Source organism: Poecilia mexicana, unplaced genomic scaffold (assembly GCF_051168715.1).
Source record: "Poecilia mexicana isolate PSO_F unplaced genomic scaffold, ASM5116871v1 scaffold_10, whole genome shotgun sequence".
In the NCBI taxonomy this organism is placed as follows: domain Eukaryota; kingdom Metazoa; phylum Chordata; class Actinopteri; order Cyprinodontiformes; family Poeciliidae; genus Poecilia; species Poecilia mexicana.
Genome location: NW_028263379.1, coordinates 24,562,472 through 24,586,558, shown reverse-complemented (window position 1 = coordinate 24,586,558; position 24,087 = coordinate 24,562,472). Strand labels below are relative to the sequence as shown.

The following is a 24,087-nucleotide window of genomic DNA, read 5'->3' as shown; positions in this document are numbered from 1 at the left end:
TCGGGTTATAGCTGTGTAACCAGGTCAGGAGTACAGAGCTGTGAGCATTTACCAGAAGCTGGTGTCTTTCGTAATCTTCCATTCATGGTTTTTTTTTTTTTTTTTTTTTTTTTTTTTTGGGGACTCCAGCTGAATCCACTTGAACTTTTTCTTTCGCAGGCAGCTCTGGGGGTCCCACAGAAGAGCGTCTGCGAGCGGAGCTGCTGCTGGAGCGACGTCAGAGCGAGGCCCAGGCCACGGCCTTCGAGGAGGAGAGGAACACGTGGCAGACGGAGAAAGACAAGGTCATCCGCTACCAGAAGGAGCTGCAGGCCAGCTACTTGGAGATGTATCACCGCAACGAAGCCCTGGAGAGGGAGCTTCAGCAGCTGAGGGCGGGCGGGGCGCGGGAAGGAAGGGGAGGCGGCGGAGGAGGAGGAAGCAGAGACGGGACAACTGAGAAGGAGGCGAAGGAGCCGACAGCTGACAGAGCAGCAGGAAAACAAGAAGACACGCCTTCCTCGAGTCTGCCGTGGATAGACAGGATTGAATCGTCTGAAATTTGAATGTGACACACTTGTTTGCAATGCAAACTGTTTTCTCCGAAAGCATGGACCTACGCAAGAGCAAGTCTGCCTGGGGAAAAAAAAAAAAAAGAGACACAAAATACACAAACTTAGAGATTATTTTAAAAAAAAATTATTTCCCAAATCAAAATCCTACACAACTTACTAAATCTCTGAAAAGGATGAAAGGATGTGCTGCTGGATTAGTTGTGGTACCATTTAATCAAGATTAAAAAAATATAAAGTCAGAAGTAGTAGACCTAAAAAAATTAAAAAAAAAGGTTGACATAAATAATAATAGTAATTAAACTGTGCTAAACCTTTGACCATCATTGGAGACACTTTAAAAAAAAAAAAAGTACAAATTATGTGTTGATTTACCTAAACAAAGCTTGTAAATTGTGAAATTTGGGAATGAAAAAAATCTTAAAACAAAAACAGCTCAGTCAGAACAAAGAAAAAAAAAACGTCAATGTGAAACTTCTGACTGACAATCTTGAAATGGGTACCTATTATATAATTTCTCATGTGCTTTTGTGGTACAAAAAAAGAGCTTCCTAGATTCCCATCTGACCCCCGCACTGCTTCTGCACCTTGATTGTATTATATTGCCCTTTTCCTGTGAGAGTCCGGGAACGATCACATCCTTCTGGACGTTTTCACGCCGACGCTCGTCTGTTGTGCCACGTTTATCCTCAGCAGAATAACTGCAAACTGTAAAAGCGCTGCCTGAGACTCGTTCAAAATGATCTTATTGGTGACGATAACCAAAGCATTCAAATAGTGACCCAACAAGCAACTAGCTGTTGACTGGAATCAGCTTCACTGGCTGGTTGGAAACTAGATAGTTCACTCTTTGCTGTGGATGTTGTTACTGAGTGAAGAAGGTTTATAGTTGACTACTTTTAGGATCAAAATCGTTTAATAAAGGAGCATTTTTGCTGCTCCTACTTCTGCAGCTTTTGTTGCTTTACACCCAACTTTTCAGAAAGGAAAAGGAGCCCATCTGCCACGTTAGGTTATTCCCACCATGGGAACGTTTTTGTTCAACTCACAGAGGAGACAGTTGACCATAAGCACATCTTCACCAGATACCATGAAGGCTCAATATGTTGCTTTAGAAAACTTGGCTGCCTTTAAAAACCTCAGAATGAAGTAGGCGTGTGTGGGTTTTTAAACTGTGGCTTTATTTAGATGAACTCAAGAAATCCCCAGCCTACTCATCTGCAAACAACAAATACATGAATGAATTACATGACAGTGATGTAGAGCTAGTTGGAACCTTTTTTGTTTTTTCAAGCACACTGATCTCTGGCCTGGACACAGTGGAGAAAACCATTACAAAAGTCCAACTGTGCAACGTGTGCGAGAGAGTTGTCATGGGTTAATAAGCATGTTGTTACTATGGATCTCAATAGGTTTATATTCAAGGCAACCATGTTGGATTTTGAGGTCAGAGTTGGTGAGAAACTTTTCTGTAAGTTTTCCAAATACGGGGTTGAAAATCTAAACTTTCCAAAAACAGAATAACTTACATGAATCCTTCAAGGGGTTCTAATGCATTAGACTGGGTTTTATTGCTTTGTATTTATGACACAACAAACTGGTAAAGTGAAAGTCCGGATTAAAGATGGTAAAGCCAATGATTAAATTACTAAAAACCCAGGCAGAAGGACTTTACCTGCTGGTATAAATTAGGGTCGCTTACGGCAGGAAGGCACGGAAGAAATATTTTCAACGCCAATTCAGTTATGGCTCTTCACATAAACTGAAACAGTCAAATTTTTAGTTGCGGTCAAAGGTTTGCAAAACCCAGAGAACGGAAATTGGACACGAAACTCTCATGGGCGCATTTCCACTTATGATTCTGGGGCCTGATTAATGTTTGCAGAACAGAAACATCACTGCACTCGTCTTTCAGCTGAGTTCATGTAAAAACGCTGCTTTTCTGGTTTTGGTGCAGAACCCCCCCCACATATCCGTCTGGTGCACATCTCTTGAACATATTTCAACCTCGTTGGGTCTCCTTTCAGGTGAGACACACAAATTTTGTACATACCTGCACTTTCAGTTCGATTCACCTTCTGTAGTTGTACTCCAAAGAGACTGTTGTCTTAAAACTGTGAAATCTGTCAACTTCCACATTGTTTGATTGCAGTAAAAAGCAACCGCTAGCTGTAAATAAAGGCTAAATTAGTCCTCCCAAGTGCATGACTGACGTAAAAAAAAAAAAAGTTGTATTCTTTCTTAACTATAAATAATCACAAGCCAGCTCTCTGTTAATCTTTGAATATACTGTGACTTGTCAAATTACTGGAATTAAAACTGTACAGAATAAACAAATCTTTGTTTTGCATTCATTCTGGTTAAAGAATCAAGGGCCTCCAATTCTATCGAGTATCTTTGGTATTTTGGATTAATTCAAGTTTTAAGACGCCAAATCTTGGATAATGTCTTCTCGCGTAGCATCTTTTGGTAGAAAGAGGTGGAAGGTCAGCTGAAACGGAAATCCCATGCAAATTAAGAGCCTAACACCACAAAAATCATGCGAGAAACAACAGTTTTAAGACTTTATTCCTAATCCAAATGTGTTGTGGATAGCACAAGAAATAAAAAAATAGCACAAGAGAGCATGGGCGAGTTGGTAATGCAGGTTTGTTTTATGCAGGGTCGTAATCTGAACAGATACAAGCTCCGCTGACTCACGTGGCCCTTAGCCCGGCATTTAAAGCATTATATAAACTGGGGATTATTATAACTGCACAGCTCCAGAGAGGCTGAGTGATTTACTGAAGTGGGATGAGAAAAGACTCTTATCTCGCATGTTTTCCACTCTGTGGGAGTGTTGCTGTGCTGGACTCCGTCGCTGCTGTTTATCCAAAAACTTAAAATGATGGTCAGATCTGTGGGAATATTTCTCATCAGCAAAAACGTAGTTCTGCTCCGGCTGACGGTCCAAAAATTCTCAAATTTCAAGACAGTTTTTTTTTTTTTTAGCTAGATGTGAAAATGCAGCACCAGCGCCACCGAGTGGCGATAAAAGACAAATTAATGTTTATGGTATTTCACCGTAGAAGCAGTCCTACAAAACTGACTGGAGTATATTTTTTTATTATTATTATTTTTGAATATCAGATGCAAATATATGAAACATGTTAGCGGATAAATATGTACAGTAAAAGTTGCATAACACACAAAAGCAGGAAATGCAAAAACATTTAGCAAAAAAATTAAGAGGATAAGGAGTACACAACACGCTCGCATTCTGTCCGGAGGGAGACTGAGAGAAGCGGTGAACGACTGTCAACCAAGTGAGGGAATAAAATAAAAAAAAAAAACAGGATATAAAGTTGTTTCTGAAACGGAGATTAACGGTGCACCATCGGTGTGGGGTGGGGCTGGGTAGGGGGGAAGCGATGCTGGTGCATTAGTTTGCTGAAGAAACTTGCCTCACGGGAACGTGAGGTGACATCACCATACATGTCCGGGGAACCTGCGTCAGCTCTGCACAAACTGCGCTGAGCATCCAGCCGCCTTCACACCTCCTCCAAGTTCAACCTGACGCATGAAACACAGAGTATGTACAAACTCCAGGAACTCCCACAGCCAAACCGTTCGCTTCGACTGTGTCAAATGTAATACATGTCTCCTTATATAAATGCACTTTTCTTTTTAAATACTAAATGTAAAGTGTGGTATGAGTTACTAACATGAACCCTGAGGAACTGTGAAGATCTTACTGCCACTTTCCCGACTCAAACAGAGGCATTTTTGAGTGTATATATATATATATATATATATATATATATATATATATATATATATATATATATATATATATATATATATATATATATATTTATATATGAAACAACTGCCACAATGACCCACAAGAAGACTTACCCACCCACCACAAGTAAAACTTCACAAGCCCACAGTCACTGCAAGTCATACTATAAGGCTACCATCACACCAATTTACATCTCCAAATCACATGGCGTGCTAGCTTAGGATACACAGACTGAAGCGATGGCACGAGTGGAGTAGGCTTTTGAGTCACTATCATCTTTAACGTCGCGCAATCGTGCCGATTAAGTGTGTCGCTGTGCAAGGTAACTACTTCATATGAGGTGGTGGTGAAGGAAAAATAGGAGCAGAACACATTTCACAGTAGTACACTGTATATTTTTTGTTTGCTTTTTTGTCACTTTTGTTAAATACACACACAGGACAAGACAAATGGCTTCTAGAATGAGGAAAAAATCTTGCTGGTGCAGTCAGTCACAGAAGGAAACAAAAACAGAACAAGAAAAAAGAAAAAGAAAGCTGTTCCAACCGCTGAGGAATTTGTCGTTTTTACTCATCAATCATCAGTGGCTTTCAAGCCTTTAGTACAACATGGAGGAGCCACAATCAAGAGTTCAATTAAAGGGAGATCGCCACACTTGTACTCCCCCTTAACCAGGATGTTGTCAGCGTTCAGTGGAGTTTGCTACTCTGTGGGTTATCTCTTAAGTAATACAAGCTTATCGCCGTCCTGAAAGCAGACTCTGCCTACCTATACCATTTACTCAAAACACTAAACAAATTTATAATTATCCCTCTGCTTTCAAATAAAAAGAAAAAAAACCCCAACTTGTTCAACCCAAAAGTCAAAAAAGCAAAGAAAAAAAAATTAAACAACAGAAAGTAATACATATGATAAGCCTATTACTCTGCAGGCATTTGTAAATGAATTTCTATGATCTTTTCGGAGGCTCTTCTTCATGAAGACGACCCGATCGACTCTTCACTCTACTACAAGCTTTCGTTCAACCAACCGTGCAGGACTTGAATGCTATGCAAAGTCAGAGGGTCCGAGTTGGGTTACGGGACTGCCGAGGCCGTCCGGAGGAGCACTGGGGTAAAACCTTAATGCTTTTACAATAAACAGGCCGAGAGGCCAGGGATAGAGGACAGGGGCCAGAGCAAAGGGTCCTGGACATTCAGAGAGCTCCAGGTAACTTCATCCTTGACGAGGAGAGTGTATGGTATCAAAAGTAGATCTGCTTGGCATGTGACGGGTTCTGCTCCATGGGGCAGTAAGGGCATTTCAACCTGCAGGGCGAGAACAGCAGCATGTTTAATTAGCAACGCTCAGTGATCAACTTCATCTTTTCAAGCAAGTCAGAGTGCGCTGCAGAAATATTTCACATCCCAGTGAACTTTCAGACATTTTGACTCATTACAAACTCTGGATTCATTGCATACTGATGAAATTGTCCACTATACGCCAACTCAAAGTAGCGCATAGTTGTGAGGCAGAAAGATAAAGTTACAGCAATTCTCAGGTCAATTTAAAAAGTAAACGTGGTCAAGTTGTGGTCTCAGCATGAAAGCAACTGTTTTCATGCTGAGAATAGATGTTTGGTGGAAATATTAATGAACAAACAGCATCATGAAGAACACAGCAAAACGGTCAGGGTTAAAGGGTTTAAAGCAAGTTTATGTGATAAAATAATTTCTAAAGCTTTGAACATCCAACCAAAGGGTCGTTCAACAAATCATCTGAAAATGGAAACTCTGGACAGAGTCGTCCATCTAAACTGACTGAGTGAGAAAGCAGAGCGTTAAAATAAACCAGCAAAGACTCCATGATGCCCACCTTAGCTGTCGGAGGGGTTAGAAAGGATAAACTCGGAAAAATGTGGACTTTGTGGAAGAACGGCAAAAGGAAAGCTTGTGTTAAGAGAAGGTCGGAGCAACAAAACCCAACAAGAGTCTGCAAAAGTCTTGAAACAGTGGCAAGAACTCACCTTCCAGCAAGTCAACATTAAACCACTATGGAATGATTTAGGTCAAATCACTTCTACATGTTAGAAAAATTCAGCCAATTTCCAGACCTAAATACAATCTGAATAAGCTTCAGCTATTTGACAAAGGAGTTTGTTAGCATGTAAAGCTGGTAAAGAGAAACACTTGAAGCAAAGAGTTATTCTGCAAAGTTCTGATTAACGACAGCAGAATATAAATTTATGCAACACTTTTCTGTTTTTGAATAAAGAACTACTAAACATATTTCTTCTAATTACGCATTACGTTGTTTTGGTCTATTCCAAGAAATTAAATACATTAAAGGCTGACGCTGCAAAGCGAGAAAACGTAGAACAAGCCAAAGTGGTTCAACGCTTCATTTCGACTCACTTCCCAGCATTGGTGAGTTTGTTGAGTGCATCTCTGGAGATGACATGGCCACAGATGAGCTTCATGGGGGGATTGCTCTCCGAGGTCTGCTGCCGAAGGATGGGGCAGGCGAACACAGAGTGGTACCAGCACTTCTTACCCAGGTCAATTTCAATCTTCATGTGGAGAGAGAAAGAGAAATAACCGATAGCCCACTCAGGATAAAGGCATGGCGATGAATCAAGTTAAAATGTGACTTACAGGGAGCTCGTCTTTGTGCGTCCACACTCCGCTGCATTGTCTCTGTTCGATCACCTGCTTGATGTTCATCAGCACCGGTAAGGCCATGCATCCTGACGCAAAACTAAAACGAAAAATATTGGCAATGTCTCAGAAATGCATTTTTAATCGGACTGTGTAGTTATAAAACACTAGCTGCTTTTACCGTCACTCTAAATGGAGTTAGAGCAAAAACAAAAGATTAAGCCAAAAACTCATTGTTGCACTGCCTTTCTAGGGCTGCTCTTAATTAGTAAGAAGGAGGAAAAAGTGGATCTGTGTGTATCATACAACCCATCTCCTACTCACCTAACACTTAGTGGAGACTCTACAGAGAGGCCCAGTAGAGCACAGGCATCTCTGGTAAAGATGTTACAGATCTCAGCCCACTGATTTGTCTCCAACAGGCTGCGATACGGAGAGTTTTCAATGCCGTGACGTAGATAGACCAGGCTGCCCATCAAGATCTGAATATCTGCAAATGAATGGAGGACAGCATTACAAAAACATTAATTCCAAAATGCAACCTTATTTCTACAGAGTATATTAAAAAAATAGCTACCGAAGTCTAAATTAAGTTTTTCAAAGCTACTTTCAGCTGTTTACATAAAAGGTAAATCAACATCTGGCAAAAGCTCATCTTGCATAATCTCATCCAGCTGCTGACCTCTCTGGTGTTGGGATGCGAATGGCTGGAAGTGCCTGGCGTACTGCAGGGCGTCCATCTGGTTGCCGATTCCTCCACTGAGCAAACTTATGAAGTACAAACGGTGCAACTTGAACTCTAAGCTGCTGTTCAGTTCAAGAAGACGCTGGCGATTTGAGACGGCCCACCTACAAGAAATGCACACGAGAGCGAGACCGCCGCGGTTAAGTACGGAACGCAGCAGCGAATCACTTTGGTGTCTGAGTGGTTTCCATACTCTAATGCCGGCCTGAGGTCCTGCATCCTCAGAGCTTCGAGGATCCTGTTTAGTTCCAGGAAAGGCTGCTTCATACTCATGTCAATAACTACACCGGACTCCTGAAAAAACACAAATGTGTACTTCATTTCATCTGTGCTCTATTAATTCAGAGGAACACGTTATTTGTATTTTTTTTTTTTTATCCCATCGGTTATGTTTTTTTTGTATCTAAAATTGGAGCAATGTAGGCAAAGCTGTAAGCAAATACAGCAGAAAATAGTTCCCTAAATACAATTAACTTATTTGTTACAATGAAATGATGCCAAGGTTGCAACACCACTTTACTAGCAGGTGTTTTTGCTGAAGGAGCAACTTTTTGTTTTTATTTTAAAAGTAAGCAAGAAGCTTCTTGCAAACATTCCTTTGCTAACTTAATCGCTGATTTTCATTTGATGAAGTTTTTTGATGAATCATGGAGGTAAATGTACATAAAACTCTAAAATGAATTTTATTTTCTTCAGACTTTATATCACACTGTGCTTGTTTGTGATCCTGTTCAATGTTCAGGACAGCCAATTCTTCTGAAATATGATAAATCCAAACGACACGACCTCCAATGATGATAAGCAGTATTTACTTAAATAACAAAACCAGACTCTTACCGTTCATTATGAGCTAATTTTAGGAAATTGCTACAATTAATTGGTTGTAAAAGTAGTTACAAAGCACCTTTGTAACACATGGCTGGTTCAAAACAGCCCAATAGGTAAAGATTTCATTTTGAAAAACCAAAACTGACAAAGAACGAAACGAAAAAGGTGTGAAATGACCAGGACGGCCTGAACACTTAAGAAAATAAAACACAAACATGAAGAGGCAAAACAAAAATACACCACATTTTGGCAGAAAATATGACCACAGAATAAAGGAAAATAAAAAACATTAAAGATATTAAAGAGTTGTTTTATTTAATGAAAAGTAAATTAGCCAAATAATGTAGATGCAATACATTGCAAGATTTTAGCTTGGCAGTATCTTTCTCCAATTAACCACTAGATGTCAGTAATTTTTAGCTACACAATGAGTCAGTGCAAACCACAGCGCACTGGTTAAACAAAACATTAGAATTTTACCTGTGATTTTACCTGTGATTTTATATGTGTGTGTGTATATATATATATATATATATATTATAGATCTGGATCCACAGCTACAGTAGCACTATTACCAACATCACTGTCTCTAGATTTGTCACTGCAACATTTCTTGATTCATTTTCACTTGTGACCTGACCTGGAAATGGGGAATCCAAGCTCAAAATAACACAATGCAACACACCAGTGCCATACCAGGCTCCTTTTTTAATAAAAAAAAAAATCTAAGTATTTCTTTTTTCGACAATATCTCAAGCAATTTATTTTTTAACAAAATAAGAAGATAACTACCAGTGACAATTAGCAGATGGGAATATTATGTTTTCTCTAAATTGTATACATAGAATTTTGTGTAAATTGAGTTGCATTAGACAACTGGCAAAGGAAACATCTCAAAGACCTTCAAGCCACGATACAGACTAAACTTTGCTGATTTTCACTTACCTGACAAAGATCCTCTGCCACACTGAGCATCCCTTGTCGGTACAAGTGCTCCACAATGGACTCACTAAGGTATTTCTGTCTTTCTGGAGTATCCCACACCGTCTCTGCCACCACAGCACTGATCTCTGCATCAAAATTCTACAGAGGCGTAGCGAAAAAGTGAAACAAACGCATGCAAAACTTTTATTCTTACAGGATAACATTTTCTCTTCTTACCCTGTCGATGGCTTTGCCAACTTTTGACACACTGCCATGAATGTCTTTATGTCGAGATGCCAGCATCTGCACTGTTTCTTTAATATTCTTACAACACTGGGCCATATTCTGGGATAGGACTGATAGGTCTGCATCTTGTACTCCTGCTGGACAGAAAAAGAAATGAGATCAGAATCCAAGTATACACCTTACACAATGAATAAGGATGAAGCGGATTTGGATTTCCTGTCAAAATTTTAAAATGCCGGAACTAGTGCATCTTCCAAAGTTACAGTTTTCACCCCCGTTTGTACCCGTGTTTTCCTCACCAAAAGCAACTAGTTGTGCACGTATCTCACAGACACTGCGTAGAAGTTCATCTAGCCTCTCCTCAGACTGGTGGCCGTACATTACGAAGCGGTGGAGCACTTTCTCCAGCTCCCGCTCCACACATGCGCACTGTTCCATGGTTGAGGCTGGAACACACACGATGGCAAAGACCTGAAATTAAGAGGAGCGGGACCACAAAAAATTAATCCAAAGTCTGGAGGGCGGTTTTATTTCAGCACAAGACTCAATTCTATCTGATTAATCAATGATTAGATATAAAATGATGGTACTGATTTTCATTTCCCATTTCATTTGTCCTTTCTGCCATTTCTCATTGTTATTATTATTATCATTATTATTATTATTGCCCAAACCCCTTATTTTAAATATCAAGAAGAACATTTAGATTTTTTTATGTATACAGTTATGAGAATTGAAATATTTAAAAAAATATATATATATGTTGTTACATTTTCATTTCAAATTATTTCTAAAATAAAATAACTTAGTAATGATTTTTTTTTGTTTGGTGAAAAAAAGACTTATCCTATTTAGTAGTCAACAGTAATCACAATCTAAACAATGAACAGAAAATTAAAGACTTTTACATTTTCAGTATTTAAACAGATGAATTGGTCTTGTTTACAAAATCTTTCTAACAGAGGAGATTTTTTTTGGAAACCAGAAAAAAAAAGATCATTTTAAACTTCACCTGGCCTGATTTATTATCAGTAGGTCACAATCACAAACTAAATGTCCAATCTTTTCTCCAATCAGTGAACACACCATCAAGCAACACAGGCATTCTCGAGGATGCAATCTTGGTAGTTTTTAGTATCAGTTAGCTTTTGGAAAATTAAGACACGAGTCATTTGTAAATTAAATTAATTAGAAGTAAACAGATGGGGTGGGGACGGGGAAGTATTCAGGCATGTCAGCTGTTTCTTTTGGGTGCTACTTTTAGATAGCAACAGAAAACAGGAATGAGAACATATTGCAGCAAATTTGCTGTTTATGCTTTTGAATACTTAAACTCTATGTGTGATGATGAAAATGGAAGTAATTTTTTCATAGACAATGTCCCCCAAATTAAAAGTATAGTTGCATAGTTTCCTTGTAAAGTATCTATGTATAGTTCTGACAACAAACAGGGCCCGAACACTCCTAAAAGGAGTCAGAGTATCCTGCGGCCTTCTGTTTACTAACGAAACATCCCCATAAAAAGGAGAGGAATAAAATCATCCAAAAAAGGAAATAAAACGTAACTTATTTCCTACTTTAGGACTTCTGTTATGGTTAGTGATATAGCACATAAATATTAAAATGTGTTAGTTAAATCTGCTATACCCGTTGTTAGATGTATACTTGCTGTAGCTCACGGCTTAAAAGCAGAGTGCAGAAAATGTCCACCTGTTTCATGGCTAACCAGCTACAAGAGCTCCAACGGATTATTACATTTTAAAGACAAACGTAGCTCATTTCATGTGAAGTTTGAAATATTTATAATAGCTTGTCTGTGTCGTCCCAAAAGTTGGGAACCTTGTATTTTCATTTTGTGAGATAACTTGGAAAAATGACGAGCCGCAGAGCTAACGTAAACAAACGAGAGGAGAGCAGCTAGTGTTCGGTGTTAGCCTGCTGCCGACTGACAAGGCCCAAACAACCTGGGAACACAATGACAACACGCTGGTGTTCATCGTTTGGCATCGATGCAGCACCCAAAACATCTACAACAGGTCAAATAAACAGAGAGGCAAAGTTTGAGCTGAAAACACTCACCTATCCTGCTAATTAGTTAGCAAACATTAGCCTTAGCCACTTGTCTGTTATCTTCATCCGCAGTCGTAATGCGGAACTTCCTGCGTCGCATTCTGCGTTAGCTGCAGATTCCAAAATAAAAGTCTTATTTTTCATCAAAAGCTGTTCCAGGTCTTCATCCTCACTGGCAGCTAAGTTTGCTTTGAAACTACCAATTGCCTTCAGATTTCATAACTGGGGTTGTCATCAGGCTTCAAGTAAAGATATTTTTTTTGCTTTACCTGCATGTTTTCTTTATTAAGTTGAGCAGAGGGTGTGAAAAAGGTATCAGCCAATACATTAAAATTAATTGAATTTCTTTATGTGTAAATTAATAAAATAGTCTTATACAAGTTTCTTATACAAACAAGACTGATTCTTGTGAAAGCTCAGGTATTTGTCATATTAGTCCTGTTTTTGTTACCTTAATTGTTAATTTTGTATTAAAATAAAAACAAAATAGTAATGAAGTATTGTAAAAAGGGCTGTACATGAATTTTGCAATGTCTGGAAAGACCCTCTAAATTTTTGATATCATATACTAATACTAAAAGCTCACAACTATAATAATGGGCAGTTGTAAAATAAAAACCAATGCAGTAAACCAGTTATAGATAAGGGGTTTGGTTAACTTCAACCTAACCCCTTGTCTATATTTTATGACAAAATAAATGTCATCACATTTGGAAAATGAATCCCAGCAAAAGTAAAAACCTAAACATCCAAAGTGTTTGAAGCAAGATTCATGTCTACACGGACAGCTCAAATCAGGCGTGCCATTTGAAGGTCTTCATAGAAAGTAAAAATAGCACGTTGTTCTACCAGTGAGATCTGATAAAACTGGAACCTTTTGTTCAGAGATTTTTCCACTGGCTGCCGATGAATGACTTAATGACTGAGAATAATTGGTAATGACATGAGGTATTACAATAGGAATAGGGGGCTTATCTAACTTCGCCCCCGTCATACATGTCTAGACTCCCTCAGTATAGCATGATTAGGCCTTGCTATTGTACTACTTTTGGATAAGTATAGTAAAATGACATCATCACCTGCTTCGAGTGGGATTGCTTTATGAGATTAGGATTTTAAAATTTATTGAGCAATTTGTTTTTTGAAAAACGCCATTTGCAGACATTGCAGGGCAAAACGTGGCTTAAAATATGTTACTTCACCTTACCATACAAGTGCTGCCAGCTCAGCACTGAGTGTTTCATGTGAGACCATGTTGGATAGCCTGTGTCAACCTTTGACCTCCCTCAATAGCCATTCCTCTGCAGAGCCTCATTTACACCTACATGCAAAGTTAGATTTACTGCACCCTCTGCGTTAAATACCCCCATTAAAAGTTGTGTCAAAGTGAACAATGAATATGCCATTCTTCGAGGACAGTATTTACTCTTTCTTTCCCCACCAGCACACCCACTCAAAGAACTAAAGCTATGTCTTTCTGGCCCTGATAATGTAGGTCTATATATAGAGAAGCAATGTGACTGAGCTGGCTGTAAGTGTCAGATTCCAGGCGCACTTGTTGGTCCCGGCCTGATCAGCATCTGCTGCTAACTATAAACCCACCCACCCCATGAGGTACGCCACCCCAGCTTACACTGGAAAGCCAATGCCCATGCAAACCTCACTCTGGAGAAGAAGAAAAAAAAATTATATGAGCTACTTGCTGTAAGCTCTTTCCCTGCTGCCAGACCAGAGGGGCGGGGCAGAAATGGCGATATGAGTATTAGGGGAATTAATATGTCTAAGGAGGTTCCTCCTCTTTTCTTTTTCTATTCAAGTCTAATGGATGGCAGTGCTCTCCATATTCTGAGGTTAGCCAGTCACTCTGGCTCTGTCAGTCAGAGATGTTGAGCTGTTTGGTCCTGGAGATGAACAAGATCTTTTTTACCTTGGAGTCTACTGCAGACTTGAGAGAGCTTTTTTTTTTTTTTTTTTTTTTTTTTTTGAATGAAGGTTGGATTTTTCACTACTAAAGAGCTCAGAACCATCAGAAAAAGCAGGTACAGTACAAGTCAGTCAGAGTTTCTCTTCTTGCATATAATGAAGCATGAACATGTGTGTTTCTGTGGTTATTACAACATGTGAGATTAAGTAAGGGATCCACATTTGCAAAGATAATGTGAAATGACATAAAACTATTATTTTATATGAATAATTTAAAGAGTAAAATTTGATTTTGTAAATGTCATAAAACCAAATAATCTTTTTTTCTTTTTTTTAATCAGATACAACTGAGTGTCATTGCTTATAAGGAAATGGTAACTTAGTTCATTTTTGTTTTTCTGACATTTTAAAGTCCAAAGGAAACTTAAATAGTGCAAATCAATATTTGTTATTACTAACTTAATCATTTTTTATCTAATCTACTTGTAGTAAAATGAATATGCCCTCCAGGTGATCTTTTTGGGGTTGTTTTGTTGTGCTTTTTTTGCAGGAACCCAGCCAAAAGCCCACAGGAGGAGCGGGCAGGACTGGCCACAGTGAATCTTTGGAGCACATGGTGTAGCGATGGACAGTTGGACTCTCCAGGGGGACAGCTACTCCTTCATGCGCAGCGCGCCCCGCACATTTTCCCTGTGCCATCGTGAGGGTACCCCTAACCACGTTGAAATCTTCGACATTATCAACATCCCCACTCAGCGGAGTGTCATCTCTGAGACCACCTGCCTGTGTGACATTTTTGGAGACGACGGTGAGTCGGCGTCCCTCTCGAGTAGCCCTGCTGCAGGGCCCTCTGTACCTTCCCAGACAGAGTTGGAAGGAAGAGCTGTCACCACACCGCAGGTGGATGATTTGAACGACTCTTCTGGCAGCTATCACACTGCGCCTGGATCGAGTGAGGGAGAGGAGGGGATTGATGACTTAAGAGAAGGGTGTTACAGCCCTGCTTGGCAAAAAGAGTGTTCAGATGGGAGGGAATTAGATGAAAAAGGATTACATTTAAAACATCCAGAAGTTGCCGAGGATAGCATTGCAAGTTTTGAACAAAAAACCGCAACCCCGGAGCTTCTGCACAATACAAGTACCCCATCATCTCTCACCCCATCGTATCAAGGCCTCAACAGCGGTGAGACAACACCTTCACCTGGATATAACAGCCCCAGTTCCTTCAATCCAGAAGGGAGGCTGTCGTCACTGTCTTCCTCCTCCGCTGAGAAAAGACTTTCACCTCTATCGCCTGACATTCAAGAATCGTACAGAGACACTGAATCAAGTACAATAAACCCTTCATCCAAAGACAGACAGTGTAATCCTTCAAATCAATCTTTAAGTCCATCACTTCCACACAATTTAGCTGAGCCAGAAGCCAGCCAGTTAAATCAAAACAGCAGGTCATCACCTGAGACTCCCACCGACCTTTCTCAGGATTATACAGACATTAAATCTAGAATCAATTTTTCATCGTCTATACTCCATGGTGTCGATTCAGAATCTGCCTCAGAAGCGTGGGTAGCCTCCCCTGAGCTCAGAAATAGCTATCCTTCCCCCACCACTCAAACATTACCTCCTGTCTCTGAGGAGACAGGAGGGAGGGTCTCTGTACCTGATCTCTTTAGCAGAGAATCCACGCCTGATATAAAAGATTCTGCCAATGCCACTGAACTTATTTCAGATCTTTCTATTGCTGGAAGAGAGATCACGACTACTCCACAGAGCCAGGACACAGGATTATCAACTGGACCAGGCAGCTCTGTTTCCACACCAGGCCCTAGGTTTACGCCCCCTTCTCCTGTCATTTCACTAGCCACGTCTCCCGGGCTTGTGGAGGATAGAGTTCCAGCTGGAATAAAGAACGTAACAGCCTCCCCTCACTTGCCTGCCCCTGCCTTTCTAACCAACACTGGGTCAAGAAGTCCATCACCTGCTCTTTCGCCTACAGTACAAAACCATTTGACACTGTCTGAAATCAGGAGGCAAGTGTCTTCACTTGTGGTCAGTAATAGTTTTTCTCCATTACCTGAAGTGCAGCAGAGCAGTTCGCCTGACCTCAGAAACAAGCATAGCTCTCAAGTAAACCCATCACCCGAACTTCATCAGAGAGTCTCACCTTTAGAGGAAAGGTACAATTCTCCATCCCCTGAAGTAAGGATTTTCTCCTCCTCTCCAGAGCTCAGAAGGAAACAACAACACTCTCAAGTAGCTCCATCACCTGGACTGCACCAGAACAGCTCACCTTTAGAGGAAAAATATACTTCTCAGACGCCTGAGATAGGTGCTGTTACACCCCCTCCAGATCTAATCAGGAAAGAGTGGCCCTGTCAAGTCAAAGAGGTTTCAGAGTCTTCTCTCACGGAGCAACAAGCTGTCTCTGTGTCACCAAGAAGCTTCTCTTTCTCCCCTCAAATCACAGGGGTGTCCTATTCTGTTGTTCAGGCTGAGGGCAGGACAAGTTCCCCATTTCCAGAACTTTCTCATACCTCCTCCCCAGACCCAACTCATTTTCTTGTGTCCTCCGAGTCTGGTAAAGACAGTGTTGACACCGGAGTAGCACAGTCCGCTGGTAGTCAGAGAAACTCTCCGCGTTTATCAGACATCCAAAGTTCAGTCTCACCGTCTCAGCTCAAAAACCAAACGCCTTCTCCTCACCCAAACTATTTCACACCTTCACCTGAACCAAGATCCATAACCTGCTCACCAGACGACTGCCAAAGCCATTCATCTCAGCACCAGCATTCATCACCTGTAACTCCATTTACAGAGAGAATATTCCAGGAATCACTAACAGCACAGTCTACAGAATTCAACCCCCCGTATACAACACCTGTTCCTCTCACATCTGAGCTTCAGACAGAGACCATTACTGCCGGTGTCACAGTAATACCATCACCTACACATCTGGCAAAGAAAGCTGTGTCACCTTCATTTAAATTAGAGAAGAGACTGGAAACTGGTGCTACTGAAATAAAGAGAAACTCTTCAGTGGTGGAAGTTTGCACTCCGATATCTGTCTCGTCAGATAAAAATTCGTACAATTCACAGATACAACTCGTCACAGAAAGAAGAGAGACAAGAAAGAAAGGACACTGTCAAGAAATATCAAGTGTAGCCATCTCCACTCAGGAAAAACATAACACCCAAACCCCGCTTTCTCAGGAAGAAGTCAAGTCTCCTTCCCACGATATTACAAGCCACAGAGTTCATAGAGCTGCATCCAAGGAGTTTGTGCAAAGACAGGAAAAGCTCCATCCTCTGGTTGCCTCTAACTCCCTGAATTTTGACAGTAATATTTATCCACCAGGTTCGACTTGCACACCTCAGAACTCAAGAAGACAGCTGCTACCCAAAATTATACAAGACGACAAGGAGAGGCTGGCAGGGGACATGTCCCGTCATATAAACAGACGGCGCACTCCTTCTCCACCTCTTACCAGGTTTACACCTGTTCACATTATAGCCCCTCAGAAACCACACAGAAAGTGGCAAAACAGAAGCAATAGCCCCTCTGAAGTTGTAGCATCCTCACTGTGTGGTAATTTAAAGGAAGCAGCGACAAGTAGGGAAAACCCCAATGTTGACCCTGTTGACAATAATAGCCAGGCCCATTGGGTCAGAATTGGAAAGCAACTGGAGATGGACAGAGAAATGCCATTGGAGCAGGAGAGGGATGTAGGTATGGAGAGGCAAATGAGTAGGGAGATAGACAGAGAGAGAAAGAGGGAGGAGCAAGCTCCTGAAAGAGAAGAGGGGTGGCAGGGGGTTGCCAGTTACAGAGGGGAACAGGTTGAGCTGTCATTCAATGCCAGGAATAGAAAAGGACCTGTGAGTCGCAGTGCAGCTTCCACAACCAGAGAGACGCGCCAGGGACTGCCAACAGCACATTCTTATTCAGAGAGTCTCCCTGCGACAAGACAGCTACAGCAACAACAGGGTCTGCTTAAACTTGCGCCTCAGCCAGACCCCAGCGGATGCAGTGCCAGCAGAAGACTTAAACCTCCCACATCTCAGGACAGGCGAAGTGTGCCTCGACGCGTGTCCACGAGCAGGCCGTGTCAGAGCTCCAGCTCCAGTATGGGGAGTGAACTTGATGAAGCAGACCATGAGGTGAAGTGGCTTACAGATGTGGCTTTCCGCAGCCTGTCAAGTCCCGAAGTAGATTACCTTGAAATGTACAACTCCAGCCACTGTTCATCTACAAACATTTCTCAACCATCTACCCATGACAGTCCAGCTGGGGTCAATGCTGCCTGCCTGTCCTATGCTGACTTCAGAGGTTCTGCACCAAAGCTTGACCTTGATGAACTCTCCTCTCATCAGCAATATCCTCACACTTTAGATTGCCTAGATCCAGCCAGAAGATGCGAGTTAGGAAGCTTTGAGTGCATAGACGTAGCTGTGGAAAGAGAGGACTGCAGGAAAGTAAGAAGAGGAGTGCCAAAAAGACAGATCCAATTGAAGAGAAGGAATAACACAGAAGGGAAGCAGGATGAGAGCAGTGAAAATAGCAGTCCTGGGCTACCAGTGATGGTGGAAAGCCCCTCTCAAGAGACTCACCCTAGAGGTATCTTTGTGAGGCAACACAGTACGCCAGCAGCAATGCAAGAAACTCCCCCAAGCGAGAGCAGCTCTGAGCTCTCACAGCAAAATGAAAGACAGTCCAAACTCCAGAAATCTGCTTCTATGGATGAAACATACTCTAAAACCAAGATTGCATCATGCCTCATCAAAAACGTGTTGTCAAAGAAGATGCAAGGTGTTGACAGACAGCCTGATGAGCAAGCAAGTGAAGAAGCGAGCCCACCAACAGAGAGTGCCGTAGCACCATGGGAAGAATCACCGAAACTTGACTCTTGTAATCTGAGTTCCAGTCTTCAGTCAGATCACAGCCTTTCATCTGAGAGACTTTCATTGAGGGGAGAAACAGGCATGAAGGATCAAGCCACCCTACCTAAGGACTATGGATTAAAATCTAGTTATAGACCAAGTTCATCCAGCAGTGGCAGAAGTGTCACCTTCTCCCAGACCGACAGCGAAGAAGCTGATTCCCAAACTCGAAGTACTAAATCATCAGCTTCAGAGATAAAATCCAACTGCGGTATACCGTTTGAAGGTAAAAGAAGTGGTTTACAGTCCTGGCAAACACATGAAACTGTGGTAGGCACACCAGTGAAAGCACCTGCTTGGGACACAGCTGCTCCCTCAGAACGTCCTTCTGGCAACACACTAGCAAGAGGAACAAACAGAGATCAAAAAGTTGAAAACAAAGATCAACGCAGACAACTTCCACAAGGAGACAAAGATCCCTACACATCTAAAACACAGGAGATCAAACTCAAGGCTGTGGAAAAGAAAAAGGCCTCACTAAATGTCTGTCTCACTCCGGAGGCAGAAAGCAAATCTTTTCCACCAGATGGATCTGCTACAGAGAAGGAAGAAAATACTAAGACCAAAGCAGAAGACAAAATACGGGATGAAGGGGACGGGGATGATAGCATTAAGGCTCCCATTCACAAAGTTAGAGATGTAAGGCGGCTTGTAAAAAATACATACAACTTGTCCTTCAAGGCAGTTAGTCCTTTTAACCAATCAGGCGTCAATGAAGAAAACTGCAATGGGGAAACAAGAGAGGAGGTGCCAGTTGAGGAGAAAATAAATAAATTAAAGGAGGCTAGCAGAGAAGAGAGGAAAGAGGAAAGAGAAGAGTTCAGAACACCTGAAGAGAAAGATGAAGCAAAAGATTCAACAAATCAAATATCACTTCATTCAACTCAGAATAAAAGAAATTCTCCATCTGGTCCACAGCCAATGCAAATCAAATGCAAGGCTGTTTGTTGGAAAGATGACAAAAATAAAATACCAAGCATGAGGAAAGACTTGGGCGATAAAAACCAAAGCCCTTTGTTGTCTTCCCCAGATGCAAACTCGAAAGCAAGCAGACTAAAACACATGACGGAAGAGAAGATGATCCCAAAGCTTGGTGAACATGATGTTAGTATCGCAGCAGAAAAGAAAAAGAATGCGATAGAAATCCACAAAGTGCCAGACAGTGAGGACAAACCCACATTGGCTAGAACAGACCGAAAACCCCCCATGCTCGGAAGCCTCCCTAAACAGCCAAGTAAGGAGAGGGAGGTGTCCACTGCTGTAGTTTTAATAAGAGAGAAATCAAATAAATCCAACATGTCTGCATCTTTAAGTCAAGAAGAGACTTCTTCCCAAATCATAGCTCCTGCTTCTCTCTCACCTGCCCCCACTGTTTCTGGCGGTGCATCTGGTGGTAGTGTTGGCCACTCAGTTTCAATGCTTTTAAAGGAGAAAGGTTATCAGGCTGACATTGGCGCAGTGGTGAGCGATGGTCAGAACTTAACTAGATGTAAAGGACCTACTTGTAAGCATGTGAACTCTTTGGAGATCCCTCTTCAGACCATTCCTCCTTCAGAAAAAGTTTGTCCTGAATCTCACAGAGGGAGAACCTTCTCCTCGTCCTCCACCACCTCTGGCCCCTCAGCAATGACTGAAAGTGTGGATGTCCTGGAAAAGCCCAAAGTAGAGGAGGGAGTTAGTATTAAACCCCCAAAGAAAGATACAGAAACAACAAAAAGGAACACAATGGACCAAACACTAATAACCACCAAACAAACTGACACTATAGGAGATTTTGAAGCAGTCAAAAGGCTAGATCCTACCTTCCCCCCCAGGTCTCCTGCAGTACGGAGATTCAAACCACAGCCAGGTGAGACCAGGTCACCATCAAAAGAAACAGAGAAAAAAGAAATCCCCTCACCGTCTTTGGGAAGCCACAGACCTCAAATGATTGAAGTGAAATCTATAGCTAAAACCTCTCAAAAACCAGCAGTGCCTCCGAAACCAAACTGCAAATTTAAGCCTGGAGATTTGGGAAATGTGACAAATGAAGCACAGAGATCATCAACAACCTCCTCTAGTGGGAAACAACGAAACGAGGAGAGACCGCAGACAATTGTAGTGAGCTCGCCTACAGTCTACAGGAAGATTTCCAATGAGTCTGCCTCTGCATCAAATCATTCAAGAAAGCTTGCTGTATCTGCTGTGTCAAACATTAAACCACCACCTCACAGAACAACAGCAGCCAATGTTCCCAGCATCTCTAACATGTCAACAGCATGTTCAGACACAGAGGCAGTTGCTGACCAAGGTCAGCACCAACAATCTGCTGCTTCGCCTCTAAGCTCTAGGCATGCTAGGAAACCTGAATCCCTAACTGCAACATCAGACACCAGTTTAGATGTAGCCCAACAACTTGTTCCACAACCAAATCCATATCAAAATGCTGGATCTACTCTATCTGAAGTTGACCAATCAACTTCAACGGACCCAGAGGGTCAACAGTGTTCTCGGGCGGCATGTGCTCATGAGCAAACTGTGCCTGTTAGCTCCAACAATCTGAAGCAAGCGCCTGCTGTTTCCACAACTCAAAAGTACACCCATCAACCATACAGAAGAACAGTCTCCAATGAGCATGCCCAAAGGATAGACGAGCAACATTTTTATACCTCAGATGACCCTCCAAGCTATGATGAAAGAGAGAGTTTCAGTCCGCTCTTGCTTCCTGATATGACTTCAGCGAGGTCAAATCGGTATCAACCCTCATCCCATCCTCCCTGTTCCTGCACAGCTGGCTACCCCTCTCACTGTGGTCCTACCTCTCCTCATCAGCATCGCAGTCCCCATAACCTTACCCCACCTGGTTTGCCACACTCTCCGGGTCAGGCTCTACCTTACCAAGTGGCTCAGCCCCCTCTGCATGCTCACCACTGCAGACCTGAAACGCAGCCATTGGGTTACCAACCGAGATCTCCAAAATCAAGCCCTCTTGGTCCAAACCAACCACAATCCATGTACCAGCCTCTCCATCCCTCCGCTGCCTGCGTTCCCCTTCCTTCACTCATGCAGGCCTGCCCTGCTGACCGCTCTCTGCTGCCACAGCAACATATTGGAGCTCGACGGCCTCCTGTTCACAGATCTCCCCATCAGCAGCCACCAAATCTGACTGGGGCTCCTTACAGTGATCCAGGCCACAGCCACTCTCCCGTCCTGCCTCCTATAGATCCTCAGTACCTATGTGGCCCCCAAAGCATGGGTCCCTCCTATGGTTCAGAATATGGCGGCGATAGCTCCAGCGTGTATTCAGAAAGTAGCTATGCCCAGCCACCACGTAGAGTACTCCTGGATCCTGAGACAGGGAAGTATTTTTATATCGAGGTGCCTGTGCAGCCCCTTAGGAAAATGTTGTTCGACCCAGAGACTGGTCAGTATGTGGAAGTGCTCATCCCACAGCAGGCGATGTCACATTCAGGCCTGTACCCTCCTGCTGGACCCCACTTCCAACCTCTCCACAACCACAGCATCTATGCCCCGGCTCCTCAATACATGCCCTGTGCTGCTCCTCCCCCATTAGCCCACCCTCAGGTTCAACCTCAGCCACCCCAATATCCTGAGGCGTCTGCTGCACCTCCATTGCATCCAAGTGGGCCTGGGGTCAGCTACAGGAATCCGTCAGGACAGGGATCAAAGCCAGAGCCTAAAAACCACCCACCATTGGACCAAAGGTACCTTGAGAATATGTATTATGTCCCAAGTGTGATAAATGCAAGCCCAAATACCACCCCACCTGACTATTACCACAGGCATCCTTCTAACTTACCCACGACTGGGGGGAAAAGGTCCTGAAATAGAGGGCAGAGGCCGCCTTCCTGGAGCCTGTGGAGTTTAAAATACACTATGTATAAATGGGGTGGCTAAAGTTAGTCTGTGATGTTATTTGAGTTTTGACACTGCAGCTGAAGAAAGCAATTCTTTAGTTGTTGTTTATTTGCTGATGCTGCTATACTTTTTTTGCTGAGCTGCTTTTACAAAAAAGATTTTTAGGTTGGTGTCTTCAGAAATATCTATGTGTGTGGGCCTTTTCTATGAGCTGTTCATTAAACTATTACCTGAACTTTTATATATGTAAGATGATTAAAGGGATGCACAGGAGCAAAAACATCTGTGGGATTATTAATTTACTGATGTGTTTTTAGTCTGTAAATGTCCACAGAAACTTGAAAATGCAATATGAAAAGACCTCATATTCATTTTAATAATGCATTTACACAGGTTGAGTGAGTTTGTGCACACAATGTCTGCAACACAATGCAGCACTCTCAATAAAATGTCAAACGTCAAATTTCCTCTCTTTAGTCTTTCTTCCCTAATAAATGCACTTTTAATGAGACAAAATTTTAACTATACTACTCTAGTTTAGTCTTACAAGATGTTACTTTGAATTCTTAAATAGGTTTATGTTTTAAAGCTTTTTTACAACTAAACAATGATGTCATTTACTCTAAGAGAAAGTGCATGACACTTTAATTATTAAAGAAAATTTGTTTACGTCATAAAACTAGTTAAATACTCTAGAAAATTATAAATGGATATATGAAAACATGTATGATCTCTAATAATTGCTTAAATATGATGATTACTAGTGGTTTCTTCTTAAGTTCTGAAGATGACCGCAGAAACATATTTTTTGTCGATATGAAACGTATTTCATTTTAAACCACTAGAGGTCACTGTGCAACACCAAATAACGACATAATGTTGAGAGTGGTTAAGTAAGGGGTCTCAAAACCTTGTCCTCTACGTCTACTGTCCTGCAGGTTGTAGATGCATCCTTGCACCAACCTGTCTTAATGTAATGACTGAATTACCTCTTCACCATGCCGCAGTTTGGCAAACGTCTGGTAACATTCATTTGATTCAGATGTATATCTATCCAAAACCTTCCGGGCAGTAGATTTCGAGGACTAGATTTGAAGACCCATGAGTTACTTTTGAGTCTGATAATATAGTGCTTATTGAAAGGAAATTATAACTTTAAGCTGTCAGATTTTATTTAAACAAAGAAAAACAAGCATGCAATGTTCTGCAGAAGCACAGTGTGACCACAAGGGGGACCCCTTGACCGGAGGTAGAAAAACAGATCATGCCAGGAAGTTACACAGAACCTACTTACTCTGTGTAAGTAGAACCAACCACATGAAGACAGTTTTACGACTTCGCTTCTTAAACCTGCACCCATTAACTATGTCCAGGAGCTCACTTGTAAGTACCCACCACATTCTTTAATGTGGTCGACGATCAAGTTTATGGTCTGCAGGTGGCTTCTTGTGTACACGTGACTGCCAGGTTGGGGGGGGGATAAGATTAAAGCATACACATTCTCATATGGAGACGAAATAGCATGAGAGTTAGCTTGATTATAACAACTGAACCGGAAACTACCATTATCACCACAGAGTAGTA

At 41.8% G+C, this 24,087-nt stretch overlaps 3 protein-coding genes across 6 annotated transcripts in view; 2 read left to right on the top strand and 1 right to left on the bottom strand.

Moving 5' to 3' along the window:
* n4bp3 (NEDD4 binding protein 3) overlaps positions 1 to 2,888 on the top strand; it is a 29,531-nt gene extending 26,643 nt beyond the window's left edge. For all 3 annotated transcript variants that reach the window (XM_088009704.1, XM_088009703.1, XM_014972339.2), the window contains exon 10: positions 160 to 2,888. In XM_088009704.1, coding sequence (XP_087865830.1) covers positions 160 to 545 — 386 coding nt within the window. In that variant the 3' untranslated portion in view covers positions 546 to 2,888. The remainder of the gene's footprint in view (positions 1 to 159) is intronic.
* Positions 2,889 to 4,708: 1,820 nt separating this feature from the next.
* Positions 4,709 to 11,891, bottom strand: rmnd5b (required for meiotic nuclear division 5 homolog B). Of its 2 annotated transcripts, none has more exons than XM_014972341.2 (10): positions 11,794 to 11,891; positions 10,014 to 10,185; positions 9,706 to 9,851; positions 9,490 to 9,627; positions 7,910 to 8,010; positions 7,654 to 7,820; positions 7,296 to 7,461; positions 6,969 to 7,071; positions 6,729 to 6,883; positions 4,709 to 5,642 (listed from the first exon to the last, which is right to left on the bottom strand). In XM_014972341.2, exons 2-10 carry the CDS (start codon positions 10,150 to 10,152, stop codon positions 5,579 to 5,581), a joined length of 1,179 nt encoding a protein of 392 aa, XP_014827827.1. In that variant the 5' UTR covers positions 10,153 to 10,185; positions 11,794 to 11,891; the 3' UTR covers positions 4,709 to 5,578. The 2 variants fall into 2 exon arrangements, with proteins under 2 accessions (XP_014827827.1, XP_014827828.1); XM_014972342.2 differs by having other exon boundaries at positions 9,706 to 9,848.
* A 1,070-nt stretch (positions 11,892 to 12,961) lies between these two features.
* On the top strand, positions 12,962 to 22,966 carry LOC148157123 (uncharacterized). The gene is made up of 2 exons (XM_088009702.1): positions 12,962 to 13,823; positions 14,258 to 22,966. Exon 2 carries the CDS (start codon positions 14,332 to 14,334, stop codon positions 22,468 to 22,470), a length of 8,139 nt encoding a protein of 2,712 aa, XP_087865828.1. The 5' UTR covers positions 12,962 to 13,823; positions 14,258 to 14,331; the 3' UTR covers positions 22,471 to 22,966.
* Positions 22,967 to 24,087: the final 1,121 nt, after the last annotated feature.